Raw genomic sequence first — 26,032 nt, 5'->3', positions numbered from 1 at the left:
CACTGGAAAGGTAAGCCAGGGATGCACTGGGGAAAACTTTGGGTACCAGGGAGTTTCTCTGGGGAAATGTAGACTGTTTTCTTTGGCCATTATATGATCTAGTAATTCCTTCCTCCTTTCCTCCCTGGCCTTCCTTCCTTCCCTTTCCTTTCTTTCTCCCTCCCTCCCTCCTTCCCTCCTCTCCTTCCTTCCTTCCATTTGTTTTTAAGTAAACTCTGTGCCCAACATGGGGTTTGAACTCAAAACCCTGAGATCAAGAGTTACATGCTCTACTGACTGAGCCAGCCAGGTACCCTGTGATAATTCTATTAAAAATAAACACACACAAAAATTCAAGTACCTTTTCAGATTAGGTTTTATTAGTCCAAGGACAAATTGACTTTTGAACAACTTCTTTTCATTTGCTGTTATATTTCAGTGTCAGAAATGTTTTCCTTAAATGGAAATCTGAAAGGATTTTTCTGCCTCTACAGAGGTAATTCCCAAACCTTCTGTTAGAATATCCAGAGTAATTGTATTGGTCACAAATCGGAGTTTTTAATCTTAATTTAGAGAAGAAAGTGAGATAGGAATCAAGCAAAAAACTTGTCTCAGCTCTGAAGTTAGGGATCATTTTTCTAGAATTGAAATAGGCTAATTCTTTTTCAGAAACTCTTAGAGGATATTGGTTGAATTCTTAATGTGTGTGAATTGAGAAGGACCAATTTTTTTCTATAGGAAAGAGAATCTCGAGAACATCTCCGTTTAGGGTTGTTGGGCCTTCCAGCCCCTAAGAATGACTTCGAAATTGTGCTGCCAGAAAATGCTGAGAAGGAGCTGGAAGACCGTGAAATAGATGATACTTACATTGAAGATGCTGCCGATGTGGATGCACGCAAGCAGGTAGGTGATTGTGCTTGGAAGGAAGTATGAAGTTGCTGAGTGTGTCAGTGTCTGAGAGAGTGAAGAATGGTCATTAAATGTGTCAAGATCCCTACTTAAAAAAAAAGTTTTTTCAGTATTTAAAAAGATTGCCCTGAAGTAAATTACTTACCATCATTAATAATACAGTCATGTAATTAATACTACCGTGAGAATATTTTGATAGGCATTCTTAAAATGTGTATGTATGTATATGTGTATATAATAATTTAAATATCTCATATCAAATTTATTATACCTCTTTAAAATACACATAGTCTTTTTTTTTTTTTAAAGATTTTATTTTTTTATTTAGAGAGTGTATAAGCGGGGATGGAGAGGGAAATTTAGAGTATGTCGAAATAATATTAGTAACATCTTGTACTGATACATTTTAGCGTTAGTTACTTACTCATTTGCACATATCAGCCTGGTGATGTAAATGGGATGGGTATTAGCTTCATTTTAGAAGTAAGGAAATAAGCTCAGGTTAATTAACTTTCCCAGCTTTCATGTTTGGAAAGTGGTGAATCTTGAACTCACACTGAGGTCATTTTGGGAATTCTTGCTGCAGTCCATGTCAGGATAATTTTAGAAATTGAGTAATTTTATGGTACTGAAGTGTGAATAGCATCAATACAAATATATTTTAGAAATCACATGAATGTGCTTTTTGGTGGGTGATACAGGGTAGTACTTTTTGTGTTTAGCTCTTTTAGTTACTTTGCTGTGTATTTACTCTTTGAAATGCTGTGAAATTATAATGTGTTAACTCATATTCATTATTTAAGAATCAGGAAACAGCACATTCAATGGCTGGGCTTTTTAAATTAAAAATCAGTAACTTTTGGGGTGGAAGTGAGGGTTGTATTGCAGGAGGAACAACTTCTAAGTTTAGGATTCCAATTTATTTTTATTTTAAAATTTTATTTCAATTCCCATATAGTTAACATACAGTGTAATATTAATTTCAGGTGTGTAATGTCATGATTCCACACTTTCATATAACATCCAGTGCTCATCATGACAAGTGCCTCCTTCATCCCTGTTACCTATTTCACCTACCCCCCACCCACCTGCCTTTTGGTAACCATCAGTTTGTTCTCTGTAGTTAAGAGTCTGTTTCTTGGTTTCTCTCTCTCTTTCTCTTTTTTTTCCTTTTGCTTGTTTTATTTCTTAAATTCTATATACAAGTGAAATCATGTGGTATTTGCCTTTCTCTGACCGACTTATTTCGCTTAGCATAATACTCTCTAGCTCCCCCCATGTTATTGCCGATGGCAAGATTGCATTCTTTTTTCGGCTGAAGACCAAATAATACTCCACTGTGCGTGTGGGTGTGTATTGTGTCTTCTCTATCCATACACACATGCACACACACACCCACACACACACACTCACAGATATGTATATACACACAAACATAAGCCACATCTTTATCCATTCATGGAGAGCTCCTTCTCTCATTTGGCTATTGTAAATAATGCTGCTCTAAACATAAGAGTGCATGTGTGCCTTTGAGTTAATGTTTTTATGTTTCTTTGTGTGTAAATGCCCAGAAGTGTGATTGCTGGATCATAGTGCAGTTCTATTTCTAACTTTTTGAGGAACTTCCCATACTGTTTTCCTGAGTGGCTGTACCAGTTTGCATTCCTGCTAACAGTACAGAAGGGTTGCTTTTTCTCCAATCCTTGCTAACACTTGTTTCTTGTGTTTTTGATTTTAGCCTTTCTGACAGGTGTGAGATGATAGTTCATTGTAGCTTTTAAAAAAATTTTTTTAAGTAGGCTCCATACCAGTGTGGGGCTTGAACTCACAACCCTGAAAGCAAGAGTCAGATGCTCTACGGACGAGCCAGCTAGGTGCCCCTATCTCATAGTACTTTTGATTTGCTTTGCCCTGATGGTGAGAGATGTTGAACATCTTTTCATATGTCCATTAGCCATCTGGATGTCATCTTACAGAAGTGTCTTCTGCCCATGTTTTAATTGAATCATTTGTATTTTGGTGTCAAGTTGTATAAGTTCTTTATATATTTTGGATACTAACCCTTTTTTGGGTTTTGTCATTTGCAGATATCTTCTCCCCTTCAGCAGGTTGCCTTTTAGTTTTTATTGATCATTTCCTTCAGTGTGCAGAAGCTTTTAATTTTGATGTAACTCCCACAGTTTATTTTTGCTTCTTTTTCCTTGCCTCAGGAGGCATATCTAGAAAACGTTGCTATAGCTGATGTTAGGGACATTACTGCCTGTGCTCTTTTCTAGGATTTTTTTTTTTCTAGGATTTTTATTAGGATTCCAATTTAAAGAAGAAAAGAATGACTATCTGATGGATGGAGCCATGTAAGCTTGGAGAATTCTCTAGTAGCTGTTGGCAGTTCTTAGTTTGTATTGTAATGAGAGAATGAATAGACTGATTTCTATTGCCTTATATTCTCTTTCTACAAACTTCCACAGATTTCCATAGCATTAGCTCTTGAGCATACATGTTCTTGCAGATTAAAGTGTTTTCAGCTTCATTGAAATGTGGCAAATACTGCATAGCTGTAATAATGGATATAACAATAATTTTTTAAGGCTATACGAGAAGCAGAGCGTGTAAAGGAAATGAAACGAATGCACAAAGCTGTCCAGAAAGATCTGCCAAGACCATCAGAAGTAAGTGTTAGAATTTTTGGCTTAGGAAGTTTTAAGTTTCTTCTCTGATTGATGTTTTTATATCATTCATAAAGTCTGTGAAACATAATTTTATCTACTTTCTGGAATATAGTAAAGCAGTTCCCAAATTTAATCTCTAAAATGTTTCACTGGTACAAATAAGAGTTTAGAAGAGTTAGAATAAAAGAAACTTAGAAGAAGTTTCTTTTGGTACAAAAAGAGTTTCTTTTAAAAATGTAAAACTGCTGTTTAATTCATGCTAGAACAAGTAATAGCATCAATATTGCAGTGATATGTTTGGTGATTGTACTTGTTTTAAAATTTTAGGTAAATGAAACCATTCTAAGACCTCTAAATGTAGAACCACCTCTAACAGATTTACAAAAAAGTGAAGAACTAATCAAAAAAGAAATGATCACAATGCTTCATTATGACCTTCTACATCACCCTTATGAACCATCTGGAAATAAGAAAGGAAAAACTGTAGGATTTGGTACTAATAATTCAGAACACATTGCCTATCTGGAACATAACCCTTATGAAAAATTCTCCAAAGAAGAGCTGAAAAAGGTATGAGTCAGTAGGAATATTTCAGTCTCGATTCAAATATTTATTAAGTAACTGTGTATCATGGACGAGAGTGAGCTTATTTTCTCTTGCTGATAGTCATAAATGAATTATGTGATTAAGAGATAAATGTTCATCTTAAGTGTTAGGAAGAAGACATACTTGATCACTCCTCCTTCCCCTTCTGTGAAGAGCTTCTTCAGGTGATCACTGGCTTAGGCGGCAAGGTGTTTTTGTTTCATGGGTCTAGGTCTGATGGATAGTTGCTGCAATTGCCATTTCCTGTGTTTAACTCTGCTACTTCTGAGTAGAATGGAATACCTTTAATACTTAAATCTCATTTATTTAGATTAATATGAAAAGCAAGCATATATTCAAAATGTTTCTTTCACCTAGTCACCAGTTAGAGAAAGGAAATACTGTTTACTGAATTTATTCCCCTTTCAGGATTTCCCACTATCCTTTTGGATAAGTAAATACAGAAATGTTTTCTTGTATGAAGTCTGTCCTGCCTCTTCCTCCATATGCATTTGATTATTTCTGCTTTGACAGAGCGAAAAGCTGTTATTGTGAATAGAAATCTGTTCCATGGTATGAGAAAATACAGTTGGTGCCATAGTTGAAAGCAGACTGGTCATTAGCTTTACTCTTTTTTCTGTAGGCCTTAGCCCTGAGGGGCAGTGACAGACCTGTTGATTGGTATGGGCTATTGTGCACTTGGGAGAAAACCCATTAGATATCTTTCTATCTTCTCTCCTGTGCTTTTGCTCTGCCTTTTTCTTACTTTGTTTTTCTTGTTGCAAAAGTAATACATGTTTATTTAAGGATTTTTAGAAAATGAGAAAAGGAGGGTTTAGATTTATATTTAAACAGTTTGTCCCTGATTTCTGAGTGACTCTCAGTTACTCTTTTTTAGTAAGTGTGATGGGAAACTGACATCTGTTGAGGGCCTGTGCTTGTGGCAAGCACATTTAATCATTGGACTGAAGTTGAGAATTACACTCTGAACTCCATACTTGAACAGTCTCCTCTTTTTAGAGTGAAAATAGGGGGAGATGGGATTTAGGAATTTACTGTATGTTTGGAAACCTGAAATACGGATCATGTTGTGATCTATTTTTGCCCAATAGAAGGTTCTGTGGGCGTATATTCTAATAAAATTTTTGGAAAATAATAATTGTAGGTAGTGCTTTTGGATTATTTGAAACCATTACAGAGTAGTTTGAATATTCTTTTTTTTTTTCTTATTAATACAGTATTTATTTGTCTTCCCTCTGTCAAACCCTGAGCCAACCACTTTCCCCAGGCTGCCTGGGGAGGTATAGGAAAAGGATTATACAGGGCAGACGAGACACGGGAGAAAGACCTATGGGAGGTGGAGACACGGCTCCTTCACATGGCGAAGAGGATGAGAAAGGCCACCATCAGGCAAAAGAGCCCCATGGCCTCCGAGAGGGCAAAGCCCAGAATGGCGTAGGAGAAGAGCTGTTGCTTCAGAGAGGGATTCCTGGCATAACCAATGATGAGGCTCCCAAACACAGTCCCAATTCCAGCCCCAGAGCCAGCCACCCCTACTATGGCAGCCCCAGCCCCAATGAACTTGGCTGCTGTATTGATGTCCCTTGAAATGGCGCTGGTTTGGAAGCTGCGGCTGGGAATAAGGGAGGTCAGGGGACGTGGGGCTACCAAGATGCTGAGGCCCTTATAAGGTGCCTCACCTGTCAGTGTCTCGGGTGGTTTTAGCACCACTGCAGACAGTGATCGGCTCAACAGCTGAGAGGTGCTCCTGACCAAGAACGGGGTGGAGACGGACTTTGCACAGGCGTACATTTTCAGGGAATGAGGGGCTGCGGCAGGAGAGCTGCTCCCAGGGCCGAGGAGACAGAGAGGGCCTGAATATTCTTTTATATTTTATGTATGTATTTATATTTCTCTGTGTTCCAGAAAGAATCTGAAGCAGCTGTTTACTTAGCTATTCTTTAGATAACTTAGTCATACTCTCTTCTAATAATTTTTTTTTTTAAGATTTTATTTATTTAAGAAAGAGTGAGAGAGAGCACGAGAGGGGAGAAGGTCAGAGGGGGAAGCAGACTTCCTATGGAGCAGGGAGCCCAGTGTGGACTCGATCCCGGGACTCCGGGATCATGACCTTAGCTGATGGCAGTTGCCTAGCCAACTGAGCCACCCAGGTGCCCTCTCTTTTCTAATAATTACAGGAGCTGAATTTGCAAATTTTTATTATGTACAGTTTGGGAGTAAAATACCATTTCTGTTATGAAAGTGTCAGATTTTCATTAAGGATGTTAAAATTGGTTTGTTTTCATTATTTCCCCTCAGAGGGGAAAAGATTAAAAAAAAAAAAGATTTTATTTATTTATTTGACAGAGCGAGAAAGCACAAGCAAGGGGATCAGCAGAGGGAGAAGGGGAGGCAGGCTTCTCGTGGAGCAGGGAGCCCAATGTGGGACTTGATCTTAGGACCCTGGGATCATGATCCAAGCCTAAGGCAGACGCTTAACTGAGCCACCCAGGCACCCAGAGATAACTTTTAAAGTATCTCGTCTTTATCTTCTGTAGACATTATTTTCCATTGTTTAAAGTTTTTTGTATTTGATTTTATGTATTTTGGTCTGTCTTATTTTCTGACGTACTAGAATGATTGGAAGCTTTCTTTAAGGCACAAAAAAATTGGCAGTTTTTGAGCTATGAAGCAAAGGGCTAGAAAAAGTTCATGTGGTATGCTCATGGAGTCATTGTGTCTGATGTTGGTCTAGGCTCTTTATGTATATTGTATCACTTAATCCTAATAACACCCATGTTAGGTAGGTATGATCTTCATTTTACAGATGAGAAATGGGTTCAGAGATGTTAAGTTCAGACAGCTCCTTAAATGGAAGCTATGATTTGTATCCAGGCCTGTCCCACTCTATCCCCCTCATTCTGTCATCTTTTTTTTTTTTTAATAAGCCCCATAGAATTACCTTTGGGTTAGAAATTGTTTTTTTTTACTTTATTTATTTTTTTAAGATTTTATTTGTTTATTTGACAGAGAGAGACAGCGAGAAAGGGAACACAAGCAGGGGGAGTGGGAGAGGGAAAAGCAGGCTTCCCACAGAGCCGGAAGCCCGATGCGGGGTTTGATTCCAGGACCCCGGCATCATGACCTGAAGGCAGATGCTTAATGAATGAGCCACCCAGGCGCCCCCCCTCCCCCATTCTATCATTTAAACTTTCTTTAGTAGTAAGTAAAAGCCGGTCTGTGATCCATTATTTTTTGATCTGTGCCCTCGCCCCCTTCTCTGGCAATGTCAGGGGCATTTCATCAGATGAGAAAAAAGGCATATATAAAAAGAAATGTCTAGTTCCCCTTCACAATCCTGTGAACTCTAAAGTGTAGGGTGGGATTGGTAGAGTGGAAGGAGCACAGCCAAGCATAGGCACCATTTGGCTTGGGCATGATTCTGCCTTGCCTTTCCTAGTGATAATGTTTTTGAACAAGTTGCTTAATCTCTCTGAGCCTGTTTTATCACCTTTAAAATGAGGTTAATACCAGCTACTTTGTAAGGTGGTTATGGTATATGGAGATAATGTAGGTGAAACCTGTAAATGTTTCTGGCATATGGTAGATATCCCAGAAATGGTGGCTATTATTACAATGAGTATAGGCAAAGGATGTTTATATTATTGGTGATACATGGACGCTTGACTTTTCAGATCAGTCTGCCCCGACTTACTGGCTTCTTAGTTCATTTTGCTTAGGTATTGTTCCTCCCTTCCAGGAAAAAATAAAACCAACCAGTCAACCATAACTCCTTGCCTTTACCCAAAGAAAGAGGAAAAACTAGTCTTATAAAGCTCTCTCTTGATGGCAAGTTATTCTGGTACCCAAACTTACTGAAATTATTACTGCACACAGGCCCAGGACGTTCTGGTACAGGAGATGGAAGTGGTCAAACAAGGTATGAGCCATGGAGAACTCTCAAGTGAAGCTTACAACCAGGTGTGGGAAGAATGCTACAGTCAAGTTTTGTATCTTCCTGGGCAGAGCCGCTATACGCGGGCCAACCTAGCTAGCAAAAAGGACAGGATTGAGTCACTTGAAAAGAGGCTCGAGGTTGGTATCCTTTTAAAATTCTAATTTAAAGTGTACCTTGATTGAAATAATGAATCAAATAATACTGCTGGAGACTGTTACAGAAAACTAGACCTGAAGTCTGAGATGATTATTGCTTTTGCATTTTTTTTTTTTTTTTTTTTTTTTTAGTCTATTTATTTGTTTTAGTAATCTCTGCACTCACTGTGGAGCTGGAACTCACTATCCTGAGATCAAGAGTCATATGCTCTTCTGACTGGGCCAGCCAGGTGCCCTTTGCTTTGCAGTTCCTGAGGGAAAACTACACTGAAGTGTTGGATCTTCTTTGGCATTTCGTTGGTTTTCAGAATTGCTGGACTTTACAATAAAGAGTGCCTTCTAGGTTGATCACAGGTCAAACAGAGCCTTTTAAATGTGGGAGCAAGAGACAAGAAATGTTAACTTCTCAGAACATTGTACATCAGTGCTAGAATAAGGAGGGAGCTCAGTGGTACCAAGAAGCTTTTTTTTTTTTTCTTCTGTAGCCAATGGAGCATATTTATAAAAGTTTGGTTCCTTCTGTTAATTCTTCAATTCCTTTGAATTTGTTACAAGAGAGCATCAAGCTGGATTAGACAATGGCTTCTGTGATTTTTTTCACATCTGAGGAAATACTGAAATGTACTAGATGGGAGTTTCATGGCATATGGTTTCTTAATATAGTCTGCCTGTTTTGAATTCCAGAGTCTGTGTAGGCATTTTGCCAATGGCATGTAAATTGTGGTTCGTGGACTACTAGGCTGCCTTGTGGATTTTTAATGGTGGTCTTTAGGGATGTTTCTGAGGCCTGGATGGGATGGGGGAGCAAGGGGTACTACAGGCAATCACATGCAGAAATGGTCTCAATTTCCTCTTATGTGATTACCAATTTCTTTTTATAGAAAGCAGTTTGGAAAATATTTTTATTTAGGGTTAAAATAAAAAATGGTAGTACCTATCACATGGCGTGGTTGGTGCTGTGTGGGGCTAAGGAAATGAACCTTAGAAAGCATTCTTTGAATATGAAATTTTTCTAAGTTTTAGAACTATCTTTAAGACCACATGTATAGGCATCTGATGGTTGATGCCCGTGAGCCTCTTTTATCATTTAGTGGGAAAGTAATTTCTTTTGGAAGTAATGCTCATATTGGGTGAAATCTTTACAATCCAGTTGCTGCTAGTTCCTCCGGTTGTCATACTAACTTCCAGCAGGGTGTGCTGTTGTGCTGTGTTTTAATTCACAGTTTAAAGTCAGGGAAAGGAGAACATCAGTGGTCACATTTTAAGTTCTATTTTCTGTTGTGAAGGCTTTGTTTCTTATTTAATAAATGGTAGTTAGCAGTGATCTAAGGTCACATCATAATTGATTAGAAAGCTATTTGGAAAGCTTCTTTGTAACACTGATATATAAATACTTTGGTCTCTCACTTAGTTTGGAAAGCTTCTCATTGGAGGTGGGTAAACTTTTTCTGCCTCAAGTGGTAAGGACATTTTGTGCTCTTTAAGATATAAAAAAAGTTTTTTTCCCTAAATCTCATTTACTTTGTTGAGGCACTAACTTTCATGACAGCAAATAAATGTGTCACAAAGTGAGTGGTGCCATAAAGTACAGTAATTTTTATTTTTATGTTGAATTGGTCTTGTGAGTTTTGAAGGGAAAAATACAGAAAGAACCACTGCTGTTCTTTTGGAGATTTATTTAGGTCGTTTATGAGCAACCATTAAAAACATGTGGTTCTCTTTGTTCAGCTCAGTACCAGGAACTGAAATCTTCCGTTGAACTATTTTTGTTGAAGGATTGGTGATTTTGGAAGAATATTCATAAAACAGTCTGAAGTAATTTTTCTTTTCTTGACTTCTGGATAATTTACTTTATTGTTTACCCAGCTAGTTACTTTTAAAGAATATGTAATCAAATCCTTTAATTTAGTAAACTACACTTATTTCAAATGAAAGTTCATTAACTCTTTAAAAAGAAGAAAAGAGATTCAAAAACCCAAATAAACAAATCCCCCATTTTATTTGTAGCCATCCCTAATTCAGAACTAGGTTTGTGTTAGCTTATTTTAGTTTTTGAAGACACAATTCTACTGGTTTGAAATATATAAATATTTTATTTCAATTGTGGTAATTCTTTCATCATTTCAGTTGATTGCTAAATTATAAACATTATTCAAAGTTTGTTGTGGGGAAGGAACTCCAGTCATATTATATAAACTAAATGCTATACTTAAATTATTCTTTCCACTCTTAGGTTCAGGGAGATATGCCTTTCTGTGCAAGCACAATACACCATGGCTGCCAGTGTGTTTGATTTTTGCTGTCATGAACTTTGGAACAGTGAATCTAAATTATGGCCCTATCACAGTGTATCAAGCAAGATGAAATACAGCTTTGTCGTGGTTGGTGTCTCCTAAATGGATTAAAAAATATGCCCTGAGGTTTATATCGGAGCTGGTCTTTGAGCCATTACTCATGATTAGTATTTGAAACATAGAACTTAAATGAAAACCCTTAAGATATTCGTTTAAAACTACTAGAACCATTTCAGATTTTATGTAGAATGTGGTGGGTAGTGTAAGGAGTCTGTTAAATGCATAGAATCAGAATGTAGTCACAGGTCAGAAGTAAGCGGAAAGACCAGAATTGTAACCAAGTTCATGTATTTTATTCTGTTTTGGAGGCAGATTTAATTTTAGAACCTTGCCAGACAAATGTGTATAAAGGCAGCAGCAGCAAACAGAAATGATAGCTAATATGAGAAAAGGAAAAGTTAGGAAGCATAGCAGGTTAAGGTCATTTAAATATGGTATTTTAATAACTTCGCAGGGCATTTTAGGTGTGTGGTAGGAGAGTAGAGTGATTGCTGTTTGTAGTGATGTCCCAGATTAAAACAAAACGCTTAATTTTTGTTCGGGGTCATTTTCTTTTTCTTTTTCTTTTTTTTGAAGAGGGATGACTGAAACACTAGGAAAAGTTTTATTAGGTGGTAAAAAATAAAAGGGCTTTAGTACTTGATGTCATCCTATGTTTAGTGAATATTACTGAGCATCTTCTCCGTGCCAGCCCTTGTTCTAGCCCCTGGGAACACAGCAGGAACAAAGCAGACAAGCTCTGTGCTCTTGTGGACTTCAGTTATCTGGAAAATGCTCCATGTGGAGAACCTCATTTTTTGATGATGCCAGATAAATGACTCATTACTGTATTTGGGAAGTGCAAATAGAATTTGAAGTGTTTTAATTTGTTTCCACTTTAAGTGGAAATAGGAAATCGTCTGAAGACATAATTATTTTGAGTGAAATAATTTCCAGTAGGTGCAAAAGTGAAATGAGAAGTCTGAATTTAGGCCTGCTATTAAATTTAATAGTATTTGAAATAGTATCTAAACTGCTGTGTTGAGGAAGTTTGGCTGAAAAGTAGATTTTGTCATGTTAGCTATAAAAATGGAAAGGCTTTCCTTAGAGGTGGAAACTAGGTCCAGAAGTAATACTTCTCCCTGTATTTTACTGGCACAGGCAGCTTAGTCAAGAAATACTATGTAACGTTGACTTCTTGGAAATAAAGTAACTTAACACAGATAACACATTTAAAATCTCTCTCCTCGGTGTATTTGTAGAACTCTTATGAGGACCCTTGCCTTTACTGAATGGTTGTATTTCAGCAAAATTGACTGCACAATGGGATCATATTTTCTCAGTGATTTTTTTGTTATAAAGTCAGATATTTTTACATGGGAAAAAATTCACCCTTAATACTTCAGAGAGTCAAAGCTTAGGGTAAGGATCAAGTTGTTGGGCAAATCTGCATGGGGGACTGACTATATGTTGTAGTCACTCAGCAGGTTTATGTTCCCTTGTGGGTGTGTGTGGGGAGGGGTGACATGGGGCACAGGAGAGAAGTTTCTAGTACTCTGGAATGCTCCCTTTCTCAGGTTCTGCTCTTTGCCTTGACCTTTAGAGGCACTGACAGATTTCTTGGTGGTTTCTATCAAGAAATCTAGAGCTGGATCAGAGATCTCCTTGGTACAGTTGTGTTGCTTCTGTTATGCCTCAACATGGAGTTGAGTTTGTTTTGTGTGTTTCATTTCCTAACTCATGCAGATGTAAAGTGCTCTTGGTATTGCTTTGTTGGTACATTACTGTTCTTGAAAAGGCCTTTAGTAAGGTTTTGCCTCACTGCTTAGCTTGCTTTGTGGGGATGCAGCCTGGTGGTTGCTAACTTGGGGAGGTGCTAGTAATAATCACTTACTTGGATTAATAATAATAATAATCACTTAATAATAAGTAATAATCACCGCAGCTCATCAGTATGGAGAGGCTTCACTGATAGAACTGAACCCTAGTGAGTAGTATAGAGATTAAAGGAAAGGCACTCATGGACTCGTGTTGTTTGCAAACATTTCGGTGGTTGAACCGCATCGTTACTACTATAGGATCATGTTGCTAAATGATAGACTAGGAAGTGGAGCTGCCATCAACTCTGTATTTATTTTGGGTATCCTTAAACCTGTTTTTCCAGTGGTATAAAGTTATATTCTGGGCCCCCAAGCAAGAGTTTCACTGAGGGATGCTCTTAATGTTTCTGAACCTCACTGTAACAGACTTGAACTGAAGACAGTATTGGCGACCCAAGGATAATGTGTTTATTTTGGAATTACTTAGGCTTAGTAACCTTAACAAACTTAGTGAGTTTGAAAGTAACAATTACACTTTTATAAGTCCCATACAGCCCCCTTTTGTAATGACCCGAGGAAACACTTATGGTTCCACTGATTCATCTCCTGGGGACCATCAGTTTTCCATTGGTCTCTGGCCAGTCTCTTTTAGACAGTTTCTCTTCTATGCATTTAAAAAATAACATTTGTAGGCGTTTTTCTAAAAATAATACCTGTACTTTGTAGAAAGTTTAAAAAGAAATTAAAAAACAATTTGAAAAGAAACCTACCATCCAGACATAATTGCCTTAAACATTTTGAGGAATGCATATGTGTGCATGTATATATTTATTTATATGTGTGTGTGTGTGTGTGTGTGTGTGTGTATGTATGTATGACTAGAGATAGAAAAAAATTACCATATGCATCTATGTGTGGATTAACGGAGGAAGGTGTTTAGAACTGAATTGGAATCACCATATACTACTTTGGTAATTTAATAGTATACTATTACAGATATCATTTAAAAAAAAAAAAGAAACCTGATCACTTGCTCTCATTTATAAAGTTGTGGCAAAGAACAGCTTTGGCAAAATCCCCAAGTAATTAATACACTAGTTATATTCTGTCCCAACTTCTTAACAAGTTATTGAATAACCTTTTCTTCCCTGTAAAACCTTTCTGAGAGATATTTGTTTTATGATTTTTAGCTTGTTAAGAATAAAAGAATTAGGAATTTAGAAGTATAAGCTGGGGAAAGTCAAAGCTTTTTTCAAGTGTTAGATAAAATTCTTGTAGGCTAATGTCTCAGGGAAAGAATGATGGGCAGATCCATTAAATTAAGATCTTGTTTATGTGTGTCTAGAATAACTTGTTTTTCAGGGGACTGTCTGATGGCATTAAGCCATTTAGACCCACAGCTAGAATTTCTTCAGGCATGTTTGCATTTCAGGGGCTGAGGCAAGGAGGACGTTTGTCCATTAGGTGTGGCCTAATTTGTTGAACTTTGAAGTAGGACACATTCCATAGCTGCTTCACTTCATTGCTGTTTGGCCTAGGGCAAGTTACTTAACCTCTCTGAGCCTCGCCTGTAATATTTTTCCTTACCTATAATATTTGAGTGGCTAATAGTTTTTATCTCACATAAGTGAGAGTTTGAGATACTATAAGATTAAATGAGATACTGTGTGCCTTGCAATTAGGTTTAGTGAATGGAAATTCTCTCCCTGTCTCTTCAGGTCTGTCAACACCCTTAGTGTTACCTGAATTGAATTAAACTTGGTTTGATACTCAGATATCAAGAAGTAACTTTTGGTACCTTGAACAACAGAGTGGCTGAGTTTTTATTCTATAAATTTTGATGACTGTCTGAAATTTGAGACATGGTTGATTTTCACAGAGATATTGAGTAAGGCTTAAGGCTCAGATTTTGGTTAGTAAAAATGGATTTTAACATAATTGCGGATTGTAATTTAACATTTCGTATATACATTTTGGTGTGTTGAAATCTGACATACTTGTAAATTTTGATGTCTCTTATATTTCACTGTATTGATGTTTCATGGTTTGTGGTGTACAGTCTTAACAAAATAGCCTCTGCAGTAGATACTGAATTTGAATTTTATAGAACCTTTTTATTATGGGAGTTCTCAAATATACCCTAACATAGATGAGTTTAATGAGTCCTCAAGTGTTAGCATCCAGCTAGGAGTATCAGCTCACAGCTGCTTTTGTTTTTCGTATGTTGTTTTCCCTTTCCCATTATTTTGAAGCAAATTCCAAACATTGTATTGTAAAACTGAGTTACAGTACATGAAATTTGTCAGTTTGTATCCCCCACACATTGATATATAGATACATTCTCATTCATCTCTTTTGGATTGAATTTTTACTCTTTGAGTTTGGATGTAGTCAGCTTTAATTATATCAAGTGTTATCCTACTTTTAATTTTCTCATAGTTACAGTTTTCTTTTTTTTTTTTTTTTTTTCTAAAGATTTTATCTATTAGAGACTGAGGTAGTGACAGGGAGAGGGAGAAGCAGGCTCCCTGCTGAGCATGGAGCTCGACTCAGGGCTCCATCACAGCACCCTGAGATCATGACTTGAGTGGAAGGCAGATGCTTAACCCACCACACCACCCCAGGTACCCCTAGGCACAGTTTTCTAATAGTGAATTTTATTCAGTATTATTAGAAATTTTGTGCTGATATATAAGTAAAGCATAAGCTTCCATTCTAACCATATCTGGTAGGTTTGTCTTTACAAAGTAACCTTATCTCCACTCCTATCTCTGCTACTATCTCTGTTAGATGTTTTTTTTTTTTTTTTTAATTTATTTATTTGAGAGAGAGAGAGAGACAGTGAGAGAGAGCATGAGCAAGGAGAAGGTCAGAGGGAGAAGCAGACTCCCCGCGGAGCTGGGAGCCTGATGCGGGACTCGATCCCGGAACTCGAGGATCATGACCCGAGCTGAAGGCAGTCGCTTAACCAACTGAGCCACCCAGGCGCCCTCTATTAGATGTTTTAAGAAGAATTTGAAGTGCATTTCTAAGTGCAGATAAGGATTTGGAAAAAAAAAAGTTTTGTAACTCAGTTCTAACGTACTGTGGAAGCTTCTTAGGCCAGTATTGTTTTGTTCAATATAAGTTGCCCTTCAGGAATGGCAATTGCTAATACTTAATTTTTTTTAGAAAGGCTTAGAAATACGAATTTGGTTAAGTCACAGTATAGTTTTCCCTTTTTTTTTTTTTTTTTTTTTTTGTATTTTAAACAATAAGGTCTTACACCTTGTTGGACTTTTAATGTTTCTGTGGTGTATGAGTATGGGTTGGGGGGTTGGACTAATTTAAGGCAGTTCTGTTCCATGAATCCATGTACATTTCATGTTTGAGGTTTCTTGGCTAGAAAAAAGCCAGACCTTATAGGTTAGTGTTTTTTGCTCCTAAAGCACATTGAGCAGGTATAGGTTGAACATTTTACAAAGTGTACAGATAATCTTCCCTCACATTTTAAAGATCAGATGGCAGGTAACTGAGCTTAAATTGGATGTTTAAAGCTGCATTTACTTTTTCTTACACTTTTTGTGACTAAATTTATGTAGTTATTTGACTATAAATTAATTTTTTCCTGTGCTTAATTTTTTTGGTATAGTTTATTTCCATATTTTCTTGGAATCTTAGGTACAATATTTGAGCCAGAAGATTTTATATAAAGCTTGAGCTAAATTAAATGAAATTGTTAGCATGAAATGGAAGCTAGCAACTTTGCAGTTTTAAGATCTTTGATAGTTTGGGAAGCGTAATAACTCAACTGTAGGAGGTGAGGTAATGCCCAGTTATGAGGTATCAGTCATTCTACATGTGCCCTGATGACTAATTAAACACTTTTAGAACATAAATATTATGCTGTTTTACCAAATTGGAAATTGAATATTCATGGAGTACAGTGCATAGCTAATTGAATTATCTTAACCAATGAAAATGAAAATTTGTACGTCTGATTTTTAAAATGTGCTATGTATAGGGGTGCCTGGGTGGCTCAGTTGGTTAAGTATCAGACTCTTGATTTCGGGTTGTGTCATGATCTCAGGGTGGTGAGACTGAGCCCTGTGGTAGGGCTCTGTGCTCAGCAAGGAGTCTGCTTGAGATTCTCTTTCCCTCCCCCTTCCCTTTCCTTTATTCCCCTCTGCTCTCCTGCTCATTTACTCTCTCAGAAAAAATGTGCTGTGTGTATTAATTTGAAATTCTGTGCTGTTAATGTTAGGTTTTTGGAATGTTTATTTGAGTCCACATATGATTAGAGTATCTTAGAACATGCTGAATTACAGTGTCAGAAATTGGGTGCAACTCTATCCTGATTGCCTAGTAGAGTCATCTGGGGGCTTTAAAAATACCAAGGTCTGAGACCATTTAAATAAGGGTCTATGGGTTTAGGGCACTGGCACTGGTAGATTTGAAAAGCTCTGCAGATGAGTCTAAAGTTGATCTGGGGTTGAAAGCCACTGGCTCGAGAATACACATTCCAGTACCTGTTACTTGCTGTGGTTGTCCTCGAGAGGCAAACTGCCTTCTGAAAAGAAGAAACAGCTATTTTTTCCTTGCTTTATTTTTAGGAAGGATTCTGGATCATTTTTTATTAAAGTTGGGATTTTAATGTTTTAAAGCCTCATCATTAATCCCTTGGTCCATTGGAGAGGGGAGAGCAAAATGGATAAACTCTTAGTATATATAAGATAATTGTAATCAGACCTGACATTTGTTAACTGTTTCCTCCATGCTAATCACTGGGACGCTAAGGGTTTGACATCTGTTGTCTTACTTAAGCTCCATAATAACTTATAGCAGTGATTGCCGTTTTACTGATGGAGAAAGAACATTTAAATAATTTGCATCAACTGAGAACAGCGGTGTGGCAACGCTGGGGGGCGAGAGTGACTCGCTGCCCTCTCTCCTGTGCTGCCTGACTCCACCCAGTTTCCTTAGACACACATCATTGCCATGGAACTTACTTTGATTTGTTATCTATTAGAGGAAAATGGCTCCTTTATAAAGGGCATTATTTATTATTCAAATGAATTGCGCACGAATAAAAGCTTACTAGCTTTTTATGGATTGTCATTTGGGTGTACATTATTTTGAAAGTACTTAGTTTTGGAGTCACTTGACGGAATCCGGAATCCGTTGAGGTGGGGTGGGAGAGTGGGGAGAGAGAGGAAGTAAGTTGAGAGAGGGAGGGAGGGAGGAAAAAAAACAGACACACGCATAGGAAGGTAACACAGATTTAATCATTATTCTTGTGGCTCCAACCTCATAATTTGTACGTGTCGTTTGTTGAAAACATGTATTTGCAGATCACTTTAAAATACAAAGTGATAAAAAAAAATGCAAAGTGATTATATTGTGGGACTTAGAATATACACCAAGAGTAGGTGTTACGTGAATGGGATTCTTTATTACACACCTGTTTCCTTCTCAACCATCTCTCCTTGGACTCTCAACTGGGGCTTTCTCTCCCCTGCATCAACTCTAGAATTTTGTTGATAGATTGCTTTGTTAATGGTCCTCCTCCTCTTCTTTAGTGAGTTTGAATTCTTTCCCCCTAATTTTTAGAATGAGTTGAGGAGGCAGCCCATCTGTGCTAAGTATACATATTTATTTATTTATTATTTTTCAACATCCATATTAATAGGAAAACTGTCTCAATTTTCTGGTGTCTTCAACTTTTCAAAAACTGAAGATTTTTTTTCTTTGCCAAATGTGATATTCTTTTTCCTTTAATGGGTTTTGTGCCACATTTAAAATTAAAACATTCTAAAAATAAATATTTATAATTTAAGGGGGTTGTATTTCGATTACAACTATGGTGCATCAGTTGGGCATTATTCAGTGGTTAAAAATGTACTAGATGTATAATACAGAAGTGCATTTTCCCGACTTTTATTGAGAAATAATTGATGTTTATCATTGTATAAACTTTAGGTATTCAGGATGGTGGTTTGATTTACATGTGTTGTGAAATGATTATTGTGAAAGATTCAGTTAACCTCCATCATCTCATATAGATAAAAAGGAAGAAAGAAGAAAAGAAAAAAAAAAATGTCCTCTTGTGATCTTAAGGTTTACTCTTTTCACACCTTCTGTATATCATACAGCAGTGTTAGCTGTAGTCATCATGTTGTATAGAAGTACATTTTGGGGATAAAGGTGGTAAAGATGGGTCTCTGCCAGTCCTCAAATCAATGCAGATTAATGATAGCAGAAGTTATTTTCAGAAGTAGAGATTAGTGTTTCTTATACTACAAAATTCAAGCTTGCTTTGAAGTTGAATCCTGGGTGAAGTTACCATAGATAGATGACGTGGGACTAAACTGTGAAACCTTTCTAGTGCAAGACAAACCCTTCTCAGGCCAAATTTTGTGTTACGGTAGCTAAAATATAAGGAATTCTGAAGTACCTTTGCTTTGAGGAGATAAACGAACCAGTAGTACCTTTTTAGTTCTGTTATTTAACCTGCTTTTCTCATGCCTGCTGATGTGATCTTCCCCCGACCCCCAGATAAACAGGGGTCACATGACAACGGAAGCCAAGAGAGCTGCAAAGATGGAGAAGAAGATGAAAATTTTGCTTGGGGGTTACCAGTCTCGTGCTATGGGGCTCATGAAACAGTTGAATGACTTATGGGACCAAATTGAGCAGGCATACTTGGAGTTACGCACTTTTGAAGAACTCAAGAAACATGAAGATTCTGCCATTCCCCGGAGGCTAGAGGTAACATTATTGCTTTGCAGCATTGCTTAAAAAGAGAACTGCAAAGAATTACCAGGGCTTTCCTGTTTTTTCTTTTTTCCTGTGCAGACTATCTCTGAAGTTGATACTGTCTGGCTTTTTTCAATGAAAGCCTGAAGTTTTTGACTTCCTTATCTAGAATTGTCTGTGTGTAGATGGTTAGACCAGGCCAGTGATGGGTACAGTGGCTTTTCCTTTACTAATTTTCTGGTTTGTTTATTGATACACTGTGAAATAGAAGAGTAACCCTTGTGATTTGTCTCCCTTAAGCTTAATTGCATCCCATCCTTATAGCTCTCTGAGGTACATTTAACCAGTGTCTGTTTTATAATTTAGAATGCTGGAAATATAGCTGGTCATTCTAAAGCAGCAAATTCCTTTGGTGGGATTTAGTTTATTTCCCAAGTGTGCATGATAGTTGCTGCCCAGGTAAAGGGCAGTCAGGGCTTATTGAAGTGCGTTTGGGGGTGTTGATAGGGTGACAGTGGTTTGTTTATCTGAGATGGCAGCAGAGACTTTACAACAGGATGGTAGTCATTTGGCCAGAGAATGGTTGCAGTACTGGTTTTATAGCGCAAGTAGTTGCTATTTCTTGTTTCTCTGGGGGAATACTTACCTCTTAAGAGTCATGATGTAGCTCAGCTATTTGTAAGATGATAAAGTACCGTAAGATATTTTTAATTTTCAGTGTGTTTGCATATGAAATAATTATTTAATATTTTTGTCTCTTCAAGTGTCTAAAGGAAGATGTTCAGCGACAGCAGGAAAGAGAAAAAGAACTTCAGCATAGATATGCTGACTTGCTGCTGGAGAAAGAGACTTTAAAGTCCAAATTCTGAACATAGTTTATATTCTGTTACAAGAAGAATTAATTACTGGTTTTCATACTCTGGAAGGCTGAAACTGATGATTATCTTCATTGACAAATTTGCCCACAATCTGTGGCTTTTCAGTTGTTTATTTTAAATGATATCGATCTTACACAGTCTATGTATAAAGACTTTAACTCCACAGGACATTTTAGGGTTTAAATTATTAAGATGATCATTCTTTTAGCAGTGTCATATTTGCAAAATTTTTTTAGTTTGGCCTTTAATTTTAAAAGCCTGATTTTAAGTACTGCCTGTGAGTAAACTCTTGAATAAAAACAAAATATAAAAAATTGAGAGTGTAGCCTTTTGTTTGAAGTAATTAGATACTTAAAGTGCCCACAAACCAGCAAGTATGTACTCTGTGTCATATTTAATGAGTAACTCTTGGGTAATCAAAATGGTGATCCAGTATCTTAATTCCTTAAGAGGAGTCCTTTTGTGGCTTTGTTTTAGCAAAGAGTACTGTTTCTCAGTACACTGACAAGATAGATTAACATTTTAACACCTTAGGGTTTTTTTTTTTTTTTTCCTCAGTTTAACTTTAGGGAAGATGTCTTCTCTGCTCAGCTACTCACACAATTTATGGATTAGGACTCAAAAGATTAAATTTTTATCGACCTGTCCTTTTCTTGTAAATGTCTTTTTGACAAAGGCATGTTAAAGATTAATTTTAATAAGGCTGTTGAACTTTAGTAAAGCTTTGTGCTTATCTTAGCAAGTTCATTACACAAGTCTAGAATTTGGGGAATGGGTAGGAATGGGAAGACCTGACTTTATAATTCACATGAAATCTTTTGGGACAGTTATTAGTTGGCTACAGTATGTTGGACTTACCTGGGAAGTTTCCCAATCTTAAGAATCCTAGGGACTAAAAGGAGGGAAGGAGGGATTCATTCATGAAGTCATCAGATATTTATTAACTATATACCCAGTGTCAGAGTCGTGGAGATAGAACATTGAATAACGTAGGCATGACTCCTGCTTTGAGGTGTTTACAGTCTGTTGGGAATTTTAAAAAAGTGACCAAGGTTTGCATAATTTCAGAACTGGCAGTCTCGGTGCATTGTAGACAGACGGTGAATGCTTTTGCCATATAGCAGTGCAGGTTTAACTGGCAGATAGCTCTGCATCATCTTTGTTAGTATCCTGGAAAGCCCAGGGTTCTCTACCAACAGGACTCCTAGAGCGATTCTGGTAACTGTTTTCACGTTTACATTTATCGAATTCTCTTACAAGCATTCATTAAGTGATTGTGTTAAAAGTAGTGTTGGAAAGCATGTTTAAGTCTCAGTAACTTTGGGACAGAAATTAATTACGATAAAGAGCCAAAAAAACCCCACCAGCATGAGTGAGATCTCTTTGAAATATTAGAAATAACACTGAGATAAGAAAATGCAGTCTCCAAAGAAAAAAAATACCTAACAGCAGGTTACGCTGTCCAACCATTTTATCCTCCCTATTTTCAAATCTACTTTTCTGGGAAAATTAGTTGTGAAGTATGATGTCCTACTGTACATTTCTCCTAAAATGTGACTGCCCTATTGGCCCTGTAGAATTTGATTTGCTAATAGATTATTTAGGAAAATTGCATTTTTACTAAGTGAGTTTAGTCTCTTGGGCTGTTGGCCTTTTTTTTTTTTAAAAGTAGGCTCCACATCTGGATCTAGAGTGGAGCCCAAACACAGGGCTGGACTCACAACCCCTGAGGTCAAGACCTGAGCTGAGATCAAGAGTGGTGTGCTCACCCAACCGAGTCACCTAGGTGTCCGAGTCCAATTTTTGACATGGGGATTTTGCTACCTGTGTAAGACGAATAGGATAACTACGTATATTTTTCTTTGCATCAAGCAGTTATGTTACTGGAGTGATTTGTTCCATTGAAGATTGAAGGATTGCGCTTAAGAAACTTCTGATCTGGGAGCCTTTTTGGGAAGTAATTTCTTGCTAACAGTTTCTTCTGTGACTATGTTACCTCTTTTTAAATGGAAGTATCTTTAAATTTGATTTTAAAATTTTGTTTTAAAAAATTTTGTTTTAAAATGTATTTCTCCTTTTGTATTTGTTATTTGCTAAATTTAAGTAATTTATACTTTTCCAGAAAACTTAATTTGGTTGGAATTTAAGACATTTATTTGCAGAGGATTTTAATAGAGAGTAAAAAATCTCTTATATTAAGTCTGTTACTTGTAAGTTAAAGAAATTGACCTTAGTTTTACCATTTCCTATTTTTTTTTTCCTTGATTTGACTTGCTAAAGGTAATCTTTTTTCCCTTCAGAAAAAACCCTGATGTTTGGATTTATCACTTGTCATTTAAAATATATTAATTTTTCATTTTATGTGTATTTCTTTTGTTTTCCGTAGAGTTTCTTGCCCTGTTTGAGTCTGATGTTTTTGTTCTTATTTGTATACAAATGAAGGGTTTTGGTTATCTCTAATTTCAGATATCCCAGCTACTGTTGTGTCTTGTTTTCTAAGTAGTTTATTATTATGTCTTAAATTTTTGGTTAAATAAGAATATTTAAAAATTTCTGTGTGGTTGGCTTTTTTTTTTTTTTTAATTGTTGCTACTTGTAGCATTTTTACCTTGTAGCAAGGAAATATGGCTTATGTAGTTTCTGCTTTTTAGAATTGAGGTTTTGTGGACTCCTGGGTGGTTCATTTGGTTAAGTGGCTGCTTTCAGCTCAGGTCCTGACTGAGTCCTGCATCGGGCTCCCTGTTCAGCGGGGAGCCTGCTTTTCCCTCTCTCTCTGTGTGCTGCTCTGCCCACTTGTGCTTTCTATCTCTCTGTCAAATAAATAAATGAAATCTTTCAAAAAAAATTGAGGTTTTGGGGCCCAGCATTTTAAAAACAGTTGTATGAATGTTTTAAGTGAAGCTTTATGCAGTTTGTATGCGACAGAGGTGAACGAACAGTATTCAACCATTCTAATTATATTATTCAAACTTTATTTTCTTATCTTGTATAAGTTTCTTAAAATCTTCTAGATCTTTTTCTCAATTTCAGCTTGTTTGTCTTTCAAGCTTTTGTTTCATACATTTTGATACTGTTGTTTAGTACATAAATTCTTGTGTCTGTTGGGGTCATTCATAAAAGACTTGCTAGTCTATAAAGTTACTCTTTTTCTCCTTTATACTTCTGCTTTGAAATTTACCTCTTTGAGATTGGAATATTCTTTTTCGGTTATTTATATTTGTTTGATAAGTTGTCTTTTTTTAAACTTCTCTATATATAATAGTTTGCTATCTCTAAATAGGATGTTTTGTTGGATTTTATATTTCATCCCATTTGGAGAATTTTTGCAATTTAACAAGGGAGACTAATCCATTTGCTTTTAGGTTAATTACTGACTTTGGTCTTCTGTGATCATGTTTTATGCTTTCTCACTGATACCCTCTCATTTCCTAAATAGACTGTAATGTCCTGGGCTTTAATTTTCTTAGTGGTTTAGGAAATACGCATTCTCTTTTATGTTTTACAGATAATGATGGTATCATTTCGGGTTCAGGATCCATTCAAGAGAAAGAAACGATGGGGTCCCTGGGTGGCTCAGTCGCTAAGCATCTGCTTTTGGCTCAGGTCATGATCCCAGGGTCCTGGGATTGAGCCCTGCGATCGGGCTCCCTGCTCATCGGGAAGCCTGCTTCTCCCTCTCCCACTCCCTCTGCTTGTGTTCCCTCTCACTGTGTCTCTCTCTGTCAAATAATAAAATCTTAAAAAAAAAAAAAGGTAAAGAGAAATAAACCATACCAGTAATTTGAGCAGGGAAATTTAATATGAAGAATTACTAGTAATAGGAGGTTAACCACGAAGATGGGCAAAGACAAATTTAAAAGAAACACAGGGCTAGAGATGCGGAGAGGAGCCACTACTTGTAGATTGAGAGTACTCCAGTAGAGAACATTCTTTTTTATGCTGAATAATATTCTATGTGTGTGAGTGTATGTGCATGTGTATCACATTCTTGTTAGATAAAAAGAATTCATTGGTATTCATTGGTAGATTATCTGGGTTGTTTCCACATCTTGGCTATTGTAAATAATGGTGCAATGAATATGAGGGTGCAGATGTCTTTTGGAGTCAGTGTTTTCATTTTCTTTGAATAAATACCCAGAAGCGGAACTGCTGAATCATACGGTAGTTCTGTTTTTAATTTTTTGATGAGGCTCCATACTGTTTTTTATAGTGGTTGCACCAGTTTACATTCCCACAAACAGTGCATGGGGGTTCCCTTTTTTCCACATCCTCACCAACACTTAATATTTCTTGTATTTTTGATACTGGCCATTCTGACAGGTGTGAGGTGATGTCTTATTGCAATTTTGATTTGCATTTCCCTGATGAATAATGATGATGAGCATCTTTTCATGTGCCCTTTTGCCACCTGTATGTCTTTGGAAAAATGTCTCTTTAGGGCCTCTGCCCATTTTTAATGAAAAAATTTTTTTTTCTGTTGGGTTGTATGAGTTCTTTATTTATTTTAGATATCACTCCCTTACCAGATACATGATTTGCGAATGTTTTCTCCCATCCAATAGCTTGCCTTTTCATTTTGTTGTTGGTTTCATTTGCTGGGCAGAAGGTTTTAAGTTTGATGTAGCCCCACTTGTGTATTTTTACTTTTGTTGCTTTTGGTGTCATATTAAAAAAAAAAAAAAAACATCACCAAGACCTACGTCAGGGAGCTTACTGCCTGTGTTTCTTCTAGGAGTTGTATGGTTACAGGGCTTACATTTAAGTCTTTAATCCACTTTGAGTTAATTTTTTTTTTTTTTTGGCATATTTTTTTTTAAATTTTTTTATTTTTTTCAGCATAACAGTATTCATTATTTTTGCACCACACCCAGTGCTCCATGCAATCCGTGCCCTCTACAATACCCACCACCTGGTGCCCCCAACCTCCCACCCCCCACCCCTTCAAAATTCTCAGATCGTTTTTCAGAGTCCATAGTCTCTCATGGTTCACCTCCCCTTCCAATTTCCCTCAACTCCCTTCTCCTCTCCATCTCCCCTTGTCCTCCATGCTATTTGTTATGCTCCACAAATAAGTGAAACCATATGATAATTGACTCTCTCTGCTTGACTTATTTCACTCAGCATAATCTCTTCCAGTCCCGTCCATGTTGCTACAAAACTTGGGGATTCATCCTTTCTTTCTTTCTTTCTTTCTTTTTTTTTTACAGCTTTATAAACATATATTTTTATCCCCAGGGGTACAGGTCTGTGAATCGCCAGGTTTACACACTTCACAACACTCACCATAGCACATACCCTCCCCGATATCCATAACCCCACCCCCTCTCCCAACCCCCTCCCCCCATCAACCCTCAGTTTGTTTTGTGAGATTAAGAGTCACTTATGGTTTGTCTCCCTCCCAATCCCATCTTGTTTCATTTACTCTTCTCCTACCCCCTCGACCCCCCATGTTGCATCTCCTCTCCCTCATATCAGGGAGATCATATGATAGTTGTCTTTCTCCGATTGACTTATTTCGCTAAGCATGATACCCTCTAGTTCCATCCACGTCGTCGCAAATGGCAAGATTTCATTTCTTTTGATGGCTGCATAGTATTCCATTGTGTATATATACCACATCTTCTTTATCCATTCGTCTGTAGATGGACATCTAGGTTCTTTCCATAGTTTGGCTATTGTAGACATTGCTGCTATAAACATTCGGGTGCACGTGCCCCTTCGGATCACTATGTTCGTATCTTTAGGGTAAATACCCAGCAGTGCAATTGCTGGGTCATAGGGTAGTTCTATTTTCAACATTTTGAGGAACCTCCATGCTGTTTTCCAGAGTGGTTGCACCAGCTTGCATTCCCACCAACAGTGTAGGAGGGTTCCCCTTTCTCCGCATCCTCGCCAGCATCTGTCATTTCCTGACTTGTTCATTTTAGCCATTCTGACTGGTGTGAGGTGATATCTCATGGTGGTTTTGATTTGTATTTCCCTGATGCCGAGTGATATGGAGCACTTTTTCA

General features: G+C 37.2%; 2 protein-coding genes across 2 annotated transcripts in view; one reads left to right on the top strand and one right to left on the bottom strand.

Moving 5' to 3' along the window:
• The window catches only part of CDC5L (cell division cycle 5 like), a 49,033-nt gene extending 26,645 nt beyond the window's left edge, over nt 1–22,388 (top strand). The window contains exons 11-16 of the mRNA XM_047733437.1: nt 718–882; nt 3,477–3,557; nt 3,885–4,127; nt 8,040–8,237; nt 18,943–19,155; nt 19,908–22,388. Coding sequence (XP_047589393.1) covers nt 718–882; nt 3,477–3,557; nt 3,885–4,127; nt 8,040–8,237; nt 18,943–19,155; nt 19,908–20,012 — 1,005 coding nt within the window. The 3' untranslated portion in view covers nt 20,013–22,388. The remainder of the gene's footprint in view (nt 1–717; nt 883–3,476; nt 3,558–3,884; nt 4,128–8,039; nt 8,238–18,942; nt 19,156–19,907) is intronic.
• LOC125102334 (ATP synthase F(0) complex subunit C2, mitochondrial-like) lies at nt 5,357–6,010 on the bottom strand. The gene has a single exon (XM_047733438.1). It carries the CDS (start codon nt 5,952–5,954, stop codon nt 5,517–5,519), a length of 438 nt encoding a protein of 145 aa, XP_047589394.1. The 5' UTR covers nt 5,955–6,010; the 3' UTR covers nt 5,357–5,516.
• Nucleotides 22,389–26,032: the final 3,644 nt, after the last annotated feature.

This window comes from Lutra lutra, chromosome 6 (assembly GCF_902655055.1).
Source record: "Lutra lutra chromosome 6, mLutLut1.2, whole genome shotgun sequence".
NCBI lineage: Eukaryota > Metazoa > Chordata > Mammalia > Carnivora > Mustelidae > Lutra > Lutra lutra.
This window is presented reverse-complemented; position numbering and strand designations above follow the sequence as displayed.

Excerpts from the sequence above, each read along its gene's own strand:
- LOC125102334 (XM_047733438.1), bottom strand. The coding sequence starts at position 5,954 with ATGTACGCCTGTGCAAAGTCCGTCTCCACCCCGTTCTTGGTCAGGAGC.